This window comes from Pavona decussata, unplaced genomic scaffold (assembly GCF_977016875.1).
Source record: "Pavona decussata unplaced genomic scaffold, jaPavDecu1.1 SCAFFOLD_72, whole genome shotgun sequence".
Lineage (NCBI taxonomy): Eukaryota > Metazoa > Cnidaria > Anthozoa > Scleractinia > Agariciidae > Pavona > Pavona decussata.
The window spans coordinates 697,712-711,127 of record NW_028145491.1 but is presented as its reverse complement, the minus strand read 5'-3'; the positions used below and the strand labels follow the sequence as shown (position 1 = coordinate 711,127).

The following is a 13,416-nucleotide window of genomic DNA, read 5'->3' as shown; positions in this document are numbered from 1 at the left end:
CACAGTATACTTCTGGAATTTTGACTTTGCAACGCACTTTAATTAAATATGGAACTTCCACTGTGCCAAACCCAATACATTCCCTAAGTACATAAACCTTTTTCTAGAGACCTCACAACTGAATGGTTATTTTCATATTTAGTAAAGGGCAAACATTATATATGTTGCTTTTTTCACAGCCATGCCATTTTGGTGTAGGATGCAAAGTAAGAAACATTGAGAATAAACTACCTATTGTTTTGACTAGAAACATGATGACATTATTATTAAATGCAGAGTTTGAATATAGTAGTTTTCAAAACATTTTACATGAGTAAATTGTGCAAGCGTGTTGGCTATGCAAGTCTGTAGTCTGTATCATTGTCCCACATCAGGTTTTGTCCAGTATCAATTTACATTTTGATCAAATTATTTAGGATATGAAATCACACGAGAATCATACAACAGCGGCTCCACATTAATTACTTGGCCCGTTAGGTGCCAAGTTAAATGACGTGTCCCATACAAGATGGGGTATGCAAAACAAATCAGTAAATATAAATCCTATGTGTAACGGCCTCTCAACCGTTTAGGCATTGCGTTACGCAACTAGACACATCACGTGTCATGACGTCTTTTCATACGGGACTGTTAAAGCTCCACGTGGAGCTGAGACATCGCTGAATGTCTTGACTTGGTTTGAGCTTCGCTCGAAGCGACAGTAATTTCTCACGCAACCCGTGCAGATTAGTAGCCTTACAGTCTTTGACGGTCTTGTATGCAATTCAACAGTAGGACTACCTCAAGCTGTATGTATGTTTGTTGATTTTCTGCCTTTCGGTGATCGCCTGATCTCAGTTAGTGACTTAAAATAAACAGAGCCGATACGGATTATGTTAGACTTTTGGCCTTTGTAATCGTCGTTTCCGCGCGCCCTTCTTCGAAAGAAAAGCGGTCGCCACAGTCAAAGACTGGAAATTCCTCATGGATAAAAAACATGGATTCACAAAAACATTACCAAGATCAACAAAGTGACACTGGAATTGGCCTAACACCAGATGAATTCCTCATCAAACCAAGCAACCTTAGAGACGGCAAATACAACATTGAAAGGAAATGTCGCCTTAACAGGAACAGAGGTTAGTGATGTGCCTTTGAATTTGTTGGAAGATGCGTCGCCGCCTCCAAAAATAATTGAAATTTCGTCGAGTAAAATTACTGATATTACGGAAGAAAACGCTAGGTCCAGGACTCTCACGGCTAAAGGCCGGGAGTATCAAAGCGGCTTGAAGAAAACCGCCGTGTTATCCAAAGATCGCGAATTACACGCAAGACTGAGTAGACAGCTTAATCGATTCAATACCTATCACAGCCCAGCAGAAACTTCACTTATTATACCAATATCTGGATGGTAAAACCAAAAGGGTTATCGAACAACTGCAGTACCTTGTTCAAGACCCAGACAGCGCATACAAGCAAGCACGTACAATTCTCAAGGAACGTTTTGGTCATCCTGCGATTATTAGTACCAGTTTTGAGAAAAGATTGGCCAACTGGCCAAAGATTCCTCCATATGACGCTGCTGCTTTAGAGGAATTTAGTGACTTTCTGTACCAAGTTCATATTGCAAGTCAGCACATGAGCGGCCTAGGAGTTCTCAATTACCCGTCACAGATCCAAAGCCTCGTTGAAAACTTCCTGCTTGGTTCAAGAACAAGTGGTCAGACAAGGTGATAAAGCTTCAGAAAAGCAATGGCAAAGATGCTTTCAGCTCCTTTAAAGACTTTGTGCAGGAAGTACGTTATCATGCTGAACCGACAAACATTCCTCAGATCACTCTCACTTCAGGAGCGAGCAGCTCAACACAGCCAGACCGCTCAACCGTACACCTCGTAAACGATCTGCCGGCAGTGCTTTAACCAGCACCCGTGGCACAGAACTTGGTAGTGAAGTAACTTCTCCAGTCGAGTTAAGCCAAACATCGAATGTTTTTGCAACTGAAGCTCAGAAACCAGACCCTAGCACCCCTGCGGAACTTAACACTTATTGCTTCTATCACAAGATGAAATCTCATGCTATGAATGACTGTCAACAGTTTCAGAAACTGAGCTATGAGGAGCGCATACATTTCTTGTTGAAAAACAGGATCTGCCTAAAATGTGTCAGCTCTAACGAACATGTCTCGAAGGACTGCAAAAGAGACAAGTTGGAATGTAAGATTTGCAAGCAGATGCATGCCACTATACTGCATGACCCGACCAGACATAAGAAAAAGGACACCAGTCAAACTAACGCCGCCTGTTGTCAAGTTTGCGGGCAAGGATGGCCAGCGCGATCCTGTGCTCGAATAGTCCTAATCAAAGTCTTCCACCACGACAATCCCTCAGCAAAGGTACCCACCTATGCAGTGCTGGACGATCAGTCAACAGATGCCTTTATTACTGAACCCCTTCTCGTGAAGCTTAAGGTTGAAGGCCAAGAAGTGAACCTTGAAATCAATACGATCATAGGCTTGAACAGTGTCCGCACCAAGAAAGTCAACGGTCTACGAATCCAAGACACCGAAAATCGTCACAAGTCCATCAAGATTCCATTTGCTTATTCACAAGAGAATATTCCAGCTAGTCAAAGAGACATTGCGACACCAGAAATAGCCAGATCTTGGAAGCATTTGGAAGAAATCGCCTGTCACATTCATTACCGTCCCGATGGGGAGATAGGCTTATTAATTGGCCGTAACATTCCTTCAGCATTCCAGCCACTGCGCATTATTTATGGCAGCGATAATGAACCTTGAGCTGAAGAATACAAGTTCGGTTGGACGATCATTGGTCCAGTTTGCGTCGACAAAGAAGAAGAAACATTGAACTGTGCCTCAGTAAACCGCATCACAGTACAAAGCGAATACCCTCAGAATGTTTTCACTGTGCCAACAAGCAACCGTTTCAATGAAGAGTTCATAGTGTCCTTCGCCACAACACAGCACCTTAAAGACGTTACCTCGCCTCAGCAAATAAGAGAGATGATGCAGTTGGATTATAGTGAACTCTATCATGCCCGAAACATCCCAGGCACTGAGAAAGGTGAAAGCGTAGAAGACAAGCGCTTCAGTGAAATCCTTACCACTGGCATACACAAAAATGCTTTGGGAAACTGGGAGATGCCGTTGCCTTTTAAAACAGATACTGTTTCTCTGCCAAATAATGGTGAACAATGTTTGAAGAGATTACTAAGCATCAAGAGAAAGTTCCTCAGAAATGGAGAACTATGGAACCACTACACCGAATTTATGCAAAACCTCTTCGACAGAAATCACGCCAGTGCCGTCCCATCAGAGGAACTTAAGACCGAAGCAGGCAAAGTCTGGTTTCTTCCGCATTTTGACATCTACCATCCGAAGAAACCTGACCAGATTCGGATAGTCTTCGATTGCAGTGCTGTCTTCGACAATCAGTCTCTCAATAAACTCCTCCTGCAAGGACCTGTCACGATTTTGGAAAGAAGTAATAGCAGTGACATGCGACATAGAAAAGATGTTCCATAGTTTCTACGTTAACCCTGAACACAGAGACTACCTGAGATTCCTGTGGTTCAAGGATAACAACCTGGATGGCCAAATCATTGAGTATCGCATGAATGTCCATCTATTTGGGGCTGTCTCTTCGCCGGGCGTTGCCAACTTTGGTCTAAGAATGACAGCTGAAGCTGGGCGACAAGAGTTTGGTCAGGAAGCAGCGAATTTCCTACGAGATGATTTCTATGTGGACGATGGACTAAAGTCTTTTGACACACCTGAAAACGCCATCAAGGTTATCAAGAAAACTCAAGCCATGTGTGCAACTGTCAATGTGCCCTTACACAAGTTTGCAAGTAATAGTAAGACAGTGTTGGAAGCTCTACCTGTTGAAGATCACTCGAAAGACCTTAAGGATCTGGATCTCCGGCATGATATTCTGCCTGTCCTACGCTCAGTGGGTACCTACTGGTGCATATAGTCCGACACGATTGGATTCTGTATCCAGCTTAAAGACAAACCTCTCACTTGCCGAGGGATTCTATCAACTGTAAGCTCAGTATACGATCCGTTAGGCATTGTGGCGCCTGTAATTTTAGTGGGGAAACAGTTACTCCAGGAACTGTGCCGTGACGGCATCCATTGGGATGATCCTGTACCAGACCACATTCATTCACGATGGGAAAAGTGGAGATCAGAGTTACCCCTTCTAGAGAATATCAAGATCCCAAGATGTGTCAAACCCTGCAATTTTGGTGAACCGGTCACAACAGAACTGCATAGCTTCTCCGACGCCAGTGACGTAAACCTGGGTCTAGTAACCTATTTGCGTCTTGTAAACAATGCGAATCAAGTACATGTCAGCCTCCTTATGGGTAAAGCCAGAGTAGCACTGCTAAAGTCTATTTCAATTCCACGTCGTAAACTCACTGCAGCCGTGATTTCAGTCAATGTGGCGTCAATGCTTAGCAGAGATTTGAACTACTTCAATCTAGTAAAGGTGTTTTATACTGACTCCTCAGTCGTCCTGGGTTATATACACAACGAAGCAAGACGCTACCATACGTATGTCTCAAACCGCGCGCAGCAAATCCGTGACAGCTCAGATTCGACACAATGGCTTTACGTCTCCAGCTCTGACAACCCCGCTGATATTGCCTCAAGAGGCATAACTGCCAAACATCTCTCGGAAAATGAACTGTGGTTCAAAGGTCCCGACTTCCTCTGAAAGAATCGTGTCGGTGGTGAACCATGACCCTGCTCCTGATTTGAATCCTGAAGACCCAGAGGTAAAGAAATCCAAAGCAACGGCTCTCATTGTGAACCACGAAGTTACCAAGTGGAAAGAAGAGAAACTCTTCCCCAAAGCTCTAGAACTAGAACGCTTCAACCATTCTTCAGCGCTTGACCGCCTGAAAAGCAGCATTGTCTCTATCCAGAGAATGATTGAAAAGATTCGACCTAACAAGCAGTACAATAAACGACCAATGGCTGGCCCGCCAACGGTGGAAGAAGAGGACTTAGCAGAAGAAGTTATTCTCAAGTCAGTGCAGTTACGTTACTTTGAGAAAGAGATCCTGGTTCTCCAAAAGCTAAATGAGGGTGACCATATGTTCCAGAACCGCGACAGCGCCCGCGTCAGAAACGAAAAGTTGAAACAGACAAGCTCACTTTTCAGACTGGATCCCTTTCTTGACCAAAAAGGGTTACTCAGAGTGGGGGGTCGACTCAAGAAAGCTGCCTTAGCCTTTGAAGTGAACCATCCAATTATCGTTCCTAAAAAGAGTCATATCACAGAGCTCCTTATCAGATACTACCACAGCAGAGACTAGCACCACCAGGGCCGTGGAATGACTCACAATGCACTTCGCCAAGCCGGTTACTGGATAATCAATGGTCATTCTTCTATCTCCTATCTGCTTCAGAGATGTGTTACTTCCCGCAAGTTACGCAGATCTACTCAAGTCCAAAAGATGGCTAACCTTCCTGAAGAACAGCTTACTCCTGCCCCGCCTTTCACGTATACAGGCATGGATGTTTTCGGCCCTTGGTACATCAAAGAGGGTCGAAAAGAACTAAAGCGTTGGGGTATAATCTTTACATGCCTATCATCTCGAGCCATTTATTTGGAAACATTAAACACAATGGAAACAGATTCATTTACCAATGCTCTCAGACGCTTCGTCAATCGACAAGGCACAGTTAGGGAACTGAGATGCGACAGATGAACAAACTTTGTGGGAGGCAAAAACGAGCTCAGTGCTGCTTTGAAAGAAGTCAATACTGATGCAATTAAGAACTTTCTCCTGACACAAGATTGCGATCTGACCGAGTTCAGAATGAACGTGCCAACTGCATCCCATATGGGCGGCATATGGGAGCGACTTATTCGCACCGTACGTGCAGTTCTCTCAAGTCTTTTGCAAGACCACGCCCAGCAATTAGATGATGAAGCTCTACAAACTCTGTTCACAAAAGCAGAAAACATCATAAATAGTCGCCCACTTACGATCGACAATTTGTCAGATCCAGATGTGCCTGAACCAATCACACCAAACCACCTGCTCACCTTTAAAGCTAAAGTAGTGTTACCACCTCCAGGAAACTTCTCGCGGCCAGATCTTTACACGAAAAAACGGTGGCGCAGAGTGCAGTACCTGACGGAACAGTTTTTGGGTCGCTGGCAACGAGAATATTGCATGTTGCAGCAAAAACGCCAGAAATGGAACGAAACCAGCCCTAACAGTCAAGTTGGTAATGTCGTCCTGATCCGTGACGAAACATGCCCCAGAAACCAGTGGCCACTTGCGAAAGTTACCGAAGTTTTGCCCAGCGATGATGGCCTGGTTGGTAAAGTCCGTCTGCTTGTTACTCGATCCGGTACCAGAAAGGTGTTTGACAGACCTATCCGTAAGTTGATCCTAATTTACCGACAAGATGAAGATAGAAGTAACGGTTGATTTGGAGTAGATCTTAATGACCGGAGTACGACCCCGTCGGGGAGCCAGAACAATTCTCAGAAATAGAGACATTTACTTAGTGAACTCTGAGAACATTTAGTTTTATTCATATTTGTTTACTGTAATTTCATACATTTTACCATGTCTGGGGGAGCCATGTAACAGCCTCTCAACCGTTTAGGCATTGCGTTACGCAACTAGACACATCACGTGTCATGACGTCTTTTCATACGAGACTGTTAAAGCTCCATGTGGAGCTGAGACATCGCTGAACGTCTTGACTTGGTTTGAGGTTCGCTCGAAGCGACAGTAATTTCTCACGCAACCCGTGCAGATTAGTAGCCTTACAGTCTTTGACGGTCTTGTATGCGGTTCAACAGTAGGACTACCTCAAGCTGTATGTGTGTTTGTTGATTTTCTTCCTTTCGGTGATCGCCTGATCTCAGTTAATGACTTAAAATAAACAGAGCCGATACGGATTATGTTAGACTTTTGGCCTTTGTAATCGTCGTTTCCGCGCGCCCTTCTATGAATAAGTAAGGGTCTATTCCTTACTTTACGTCACAAACTGATTTGCATTGTATTAGGTTTTCGTGAAAATGCATGCAAAGCAGTTTGTGACATCAAGTAAGGTCAGTAGACCCATGCCCCTAACTAGCTCGGTCATGGGACAGATGATGGCTAGATTTCGTAACTTTTACAGCCTATAAAAAGTCAAGATTTGATTGAAAAAAGGCGCAAAAAGGCTCAATGCATTTTGAACAGGTGCAAAGATTTATTTAAGCGAAAAAAAATTTGGGTTTAGGTGCACTTTAAGGTTTTTATTATTATGCACTATTTCAATGGTTTACAACAAAAGGAAATTACAATATAGAACAAAAGTAACATAAAGACAGCATTAAATTACATAAATGTGGAAAGTAAAATGTGCGCAGTGACCAAAGGAGCTTAGGCTTTCAAGTTGGTCACTGCCACGTGAAGTTAACTGGTGTATAACGTGAAACTAACAAGCGCAAGGTATTCTACCAAACAAAATAATGTTCTGCTTTCCCCTGTATTTCATTTGCACTGGAAATAATGCAAATCTATCTGGTTGTTAGTATGGCCCGTAATATGTAATATATACAGTAATATAGTAATATATAGTAATATGGCCAGAGTTTAAGCTTGTAACAGCTTCAATTCTTGTTATATTATTGTATTTTATTATTGTTTTGCGCAGGTGAACATTTCTGTATGAAATCCATGCACTACAAATATTAAATGTTATTATTATAATTATAATTATTATTATTATTATTATTATTATTATTATTTTAATATTATATTTTTAGTGACATATAATTTTTCTCCAATAACATATAAGTCGGTTTATCATACACCTGTCCTGGCCTGCTCAATCAATGCTATAGAAAATACTAATGGAAAACTGATGTGAACCACATCAGAAAAAGCTCTTAGTACCCTGTTAACCAACTTTCTTTAATGGTGGTAAGTTAACCTTTACTAAATAATAATAAAAAAATTATTACAATAATAAGAATAATAATTTTATCGTTTACAGTTTTTATGAGTCAACTGATCATGAAACAGCAACAACGTTTTGTACACCTCTTGCTACTTTCAGTTGCTGCTGTGTGTTAACACTGTTTACACTTTATTAGTTATCAGTTCCAAGGAAAAACTATTAGTTAAAATTTTTTTCTTGACGATCTCGATCTTACCTCTTTGGAAACATCCACATCCTTCTGATAAGACGTTTGGGAAAGCATGGCCATCTAAAATTCCAAAGATTTCTGAATAGTCGAGGCATCATCGCAGGTTATGCCATTCAACAACTGAAGGCAAATTTACTTGCAATTTCATCAGCTGCTAGTTCAGTTTTGGAAGTGGTACGAGGTAAGTATGCAGTTTGTGATTGTGGAAATCCGGGATGGTGCCAATATTAAATCTCCCGTAAACGAAATTTCCGAGGCAGTTGCTTTAATCTGTTTTTATCCGCTTTCAAAATCCACAATTGCAATTTTCCCGTCAAATGCATGTCTTTAAACTGTTTACATGGTCTTGCTACTGAAATTCTTCCTGTACAACAAGAGGTATCCTGAACATTGTGCATGTCTTTGACAAACATCTTTCTTCAAACAATCTTATGCCAAGTTCCGTAGACCAAACGGTAATCTCTTGGAAGTAGTGTTGTTGTAATAAGCTTACAACCACGTAGAAGTTTTGCCTCTTCGTCGTAAAATAAACCGCAAACTTGAATTTGACCTGCGTAAAAATTGGCTTCAATTCCCACTGAATGCAATGACATCGCATATCTAATTTGAAGGTAACTGGGATTGGCAGCTGATAAATCTTAGACGTATTGCTTCATTGTTCAAGTGCGGGTCCCCTATACTTATTCCGTGACGCGTAATGGCCATTTTTGATTTGCGTGAAGCGTGAATGAGGATTATTTTTTCGCGATCCGTGAAATATGCATTAACTTACACGTGATTTGTTAACCCCACGACTTTTGCGGGAATAAAATTTTCACTTTTTTGGAGATTTTATCGTCCTTAAAGCTCGTAACTACGCCAAACTACTAGATGTAAAACGCACTCACTGATGGAGGACTGAGAACTAACCACAGCGACAGTAAACCAGGAGCGGCCTAGAATCTAGTCTGGCCTAATGTTTCACACACGCCATTTCGATTCATCAAAATGGAAGGTTCTGCCGAAAAGGTGAGATAATCTGTTAGTATCCACACTCTATCCAGCCTTTACTGATGTCTGCTCCAACATCGCCTTGAAATATTTACGGAAATATGTCAAGAAAGTATTAATGTGTCTTTTGGTTGCTTTCTTTTGACCTCTTTCCTGACCTCTTCCCTCTTTTGTCTTCATGCACATTTGCATAGTTTATCTTTATTCATATTGTCATCTGTCAACATTGCTCGGTGACCTCATGCATGACCTGGCTTCAATCTGCATTATAACCCTCTTATAAACCATTCTAGTGTTTCTAGAACCTGTATAAGATGCTGTAAGAACAAAAATTATTTGGACATATCTCTTTGTACGCAATAACGTATCAAAGTACATGTAAACAATGCTATTTTTTCCCCAAAATCTCAAAAACGTGTGGATTGGCTTCCCCTCGCAGGTTGGCCTTCATCATTTCTTCTTTAATGTGCAAACATATGGCACATTTTGTAAACCGGCTTTGCTGTTAATGCATTAAACATAGCAAAATGCCAACTAAATAGTCCTCATGCATACACCTGCTAAACTTAGGGAACTAAGTGCACACCACTAATAGTAACAGTGGGAAATAGTTAATAACGGAAAATATCAATGGGAAGGTGTATATAGACCGTCCGAGGCAGCCAACAGTTGTTTTCTGTGTTTGTCTGTTAGGAAGGCCGCCATCATCTTTGAACCCACAACGGGAACAATCTGCTAGGTTGTTCAGCAAGGGATATTTATCACCTGATTTATCTCTGTATTGGCTTACCAAACATAAAAATGCTGTGGTACGTGGTTCATGGACCACTAATAAGGATTTTCTTATTCAGTGTAAAATTTGAAATAAAAATAAACTCACTTATTGTTTTTAATAGTTTCAAGGTGTCTAATAAATACGAATAAGGTAATTTTTCTAGCCATATAAAATAGCTATTAATGCTGTTAAAAAACTGACTAGACTAAGCAACTGTTCCAACCTTTGGAATGATGACGTCTGGAAACTTTTCCTTCCACATACTGTAAAGGAACGTCCACTTTGCGAGAAAGGGCCTGTTGTTGTTGCCCATCTCCTCCTTGTATAATTCATACACTGCGGTCTTGGTAAGGCAGGCTGGCAGGTGACGCATGCCGTTGGTTGGCATGCTGTCCGTGTTCATAACGAACTTGTTCATCCAACCAACGACAAAGTCAAAGGCAGCACTTCTCGATCTTCCACTTTTTTCCAACTCCTCTGGGATATCTTTGGCTCCCCTGTAATAGCTGTTTGTTTAAAGAAATATCCAATTCAATAAAGGAATATCTAATATTAATATTTAATTAAAGAAATGGATAATTTCGATTATAAATCTTTCATGATTATAATCTCACTCGAAAATGCAAGCCCAATAGGAAATCAATCATCATCTGAAGAACGTACCAAGTTCTTGAAAAACCATAAACTTTGCACCATTTATTGATGAATAAGTTTACGCCTTCTATACTGTGGCGTTTTTCGCAGGGTCCACAGCTACTAACGTGAATATCAGTATCAAAGACCTTTAATAAAAACGGCAAAACCCCACGAAGAAGAAAGTCCTATTTTATTAAGAACCTGTAGGCCCTTAATTGAACCTTTTTGTTTCTCACACCACTGTAAACCATTTTTAATTACAGTTTGTGTTATTTCCCTTTTTTCCGCAAAACGCATGAAGGAACTTATACATTGTAAAAATTGCTGGGTGTTAAGAAAATAGAAAACTACTTGGTTTATTTGCGTTCTTTGTTACCTCACAGAACAATCTATCATATCCAAAGTGCGCTCATGCATAAATTTTGAATTCCATTGGACTGATTTATCAATACCTTGCTTCAGAAATGCTGTTCTTTAAAAATTTCTTTCTGGCGCTTGGGTCTTTTCCCCAGTAATACTCCCTTTGCCTCACTATGAAGTTTATAGGCAGCTGCCAAATGCAGTTATCTCTGCAGCAGGAATCCTCCCAATCACGTTGTATGTCCATAGTGTCACTTTTCTTGGATAGTTTTCCTGTAACAGAAGTATACAGGTATATGTTCAACAAGATACTATCTAGCTGATGATTCAGGTACTACGCGCATCAACTCAAAAAGAAGAAGGCATAAGCGGGAATTAACAGCGAAATTCTTTTTAATGCTTGCAAACGTTCTGCCCATTCGAGCCTTTGCAGTGAAATCAACAGTTGCGAACTTAAAGGGTTAGAATGTCAAAAAAATACTCCATCACATTTCTCTCTATACCACACATCGACACTCAAATCCTAGCAGTGTGCAGGATGTTTGCCCCATGAACCTAGTTTAATGGCCTTAGCTCCCACGCGTCTGCTGTAGCTCAGTGGTAGAGCATCCGAGCTAATAATTGGAAGGTCTTAGGTTTGACTCCTGATAGGAGCACCCTGATTTCCTTTATTCCCTTAGCATCCCACGCAGTCGTTTTTAGGGGACGATTAGATTGTTGATTAGCAATTAAACTCGAATCAAAGTTCATGTTAACCCAGGATTAGTTTAATCGGGCTTTGAACAACTGGCCCCAGGCCTACAATATTCCATCACATTTCTTCCAGTTTGTCCAAAAAAAAAATCTCCCTTACATGTGACTAAATGGCAATCAATATAGAGTTAAATATTAAATACAATAATGGGAAAGCGTTTTAAAACATTGAATGCAAAAGTTGCATATTAACAGAAATTTAATAAAAAAAAGGTAATTTAAGGTAACTGCTATGTTTCGCGAGTGCCTTCAGGGAAATCTAGCGTACGTGCGCTGCTTGCGATAAAACCACGGAAAACTATAGATCACTGTAAAGATGATAAATTGAAGTTTGCGAAAATATCGATGTTTTTTTATTTTGTTGGATACATAGGCGCTCAGAGGCCATCAAACTCAATACTAGCGATGTGTACTTAACTGAATTACCCACTCTCACGTAAAGGCGCACAACCAAACAGACTGCACAATATCAATCAGGAGATAATAGGCTAACAAAGTCTGTCAGGCTTTTTCTTTATTCCTATTGGTTTTGTGAGAAAACCCATCCTAAAGATGGACAATGGAAAATTTTTGTAATCACGTCGGATGTTAACACGTCATGGGAAAAATATTTTGAATTTCGTGAAAGCCTGCCACACTTTGATGCATTAATATCTGACGACCATTTTGGCCGAATTTTGTTGAAATCTGGCAAATCTTCATACCCTATTAATTCATTTGAAGATGGGGAATTCGCGCAAAAACAAAAGATGAAAATGGCAGATAGATGCAGAACATGAAACTGGCAGCCCCAGCGGAGTTGACACGAGACACGCACTTCTCACCGCTATCAGTACACCAGGCTGCGCGCTGAGGTTTGCTTTCAGCCGGTCAACAACGGCGAAAGTGGCTGGATTGTTGCCGGCATCATGTCGATTTCGGACTCCGAACTGATGTTCGACTCTCCACTATCCGATTTCTCGTCCTCGAATTTCTCTGCTGCCGGGGCAGTTATTTTTATCCGACTTGCCTCGATATCTTTTAACGAGGATCTCTCGATGGGTTTGAAAGAAAATCTGACTGGTTGTACCAAGAACCCTTGTCGCTCTCCGCCAGCTGAAGTTGTTTGGCTTGGTCAAATGATTTTTCGACTTCCTTTGGCCCCGGTTTTTTCTTAACTTTCACCCAAGGCGACTTTTCTTGTTTCGCTTTCTTCATAACAACCTTTTAAGCAATGCTTAAATCCAAAATGGAACGCTATTTCACAGTAAAATTTTACATACAACGCCGTGACATGTGATGAACACGGTGTAAACAAAAATTTGCAAATTTGCTGGTAATTCGAGTTTTGCCGCATAATATGTCAACACAGTCAAGCATAAATTGGATTATGACACCTTCACTCGCTCACCGCTTTTCCTACAAAACTTTGTTTTTCAGATAGCTTGCGTTCTTTCTAACATTTCTAACTGCTGTTTTCAGGAAACTTTACATCCCTTTCTTGTTTCAACAATTATCTAAAAAAGTTTATTTGAGAAAAATTCGACCTTTCTTCCCTATAAGTAACCTTAAGATAAAAAGAGTGACTGCAGGGGAATAAATAGACCCCTAATACTCTTCGTTTGCGTTGTCTTTTTCCAATCCTAAAGAAAACCAAAGAACAACTGAGCTAAATTATCAATTCAATCATAACCATGCCAATTGACCACTAGATTACTGTTCAATTAGTCTTTTTTAGCTATCAACGCTGCT

At 40.9% G+C, this 13,416-nt stretch overlaps 2 protein-coding genes across 2 annotated transcripts; both read left to right on the top strand.

Moving 5' to 3' along the window:
* The first annotated feature begins 976 nt into the window (after nt 1–976).
* LOC146476815 (uncharacterized) lies at nt 977–2,776 on the top strand. The gene is made up of 3 exons (XM_085113877.1): nt 977–1,118; nt 1,352–1,709; nt 1,828–2,776. The coding sequence occupies exons 1-3, from the start codon at nt 977–979 to the stop codon at nt 2,774–2,776; spliced, it is 1,449 nt and encodes a 482-aa protein (XP_084970003.1).
* A 3,056-nt stretch (nt 2,777–5,832) lies between these two features.
* LOC146476814 (uncharacterized) lies at nt 5,833–6,453 on the top strand. The gene has a single exon (XM_085113876.1). The coding sequence runs from the start codon at nt 5,833–5,835 to the stop codon at nt 6,451–6,453; it is 621 nt and encodes a 206-aa protein (XP_084970002.1).
* The last annotated feature ends 6,963 nt before the right edge of the window (nt 6,454–13,416 follow it).

Bases quoted from the DNA above. Each gene is read 5' to 3' on its own strand.
- LOC146476815 (XM_085113877.1), top strand. From the start codon at position 977: ATGGATTCACAAAAACATTACCAAGATCAACAAAGTGACACTGGAATT. The intron at 1,119-1,351 runs GTTAGTGATGTG...TACCTATCACAG, and splicing joins TCGCCTTAACAGGAACAGAG to CCCAGCAGAAACTTCACTTA. The intron at 1,710-1,827 runs GTGATAAAGCTT...CTCTCACTTCAG, and splicing joins AGAACAAGTGGTCAGACAAG to GAGCGAGCAGCTCAACACAG.
- LOC146476814 (XM_085113876.1), top strand. From the start codon at position 5,833: ATGAACGTGCCAACTGCATCCCATATGGGCGGCATATGGGAGCGACTT.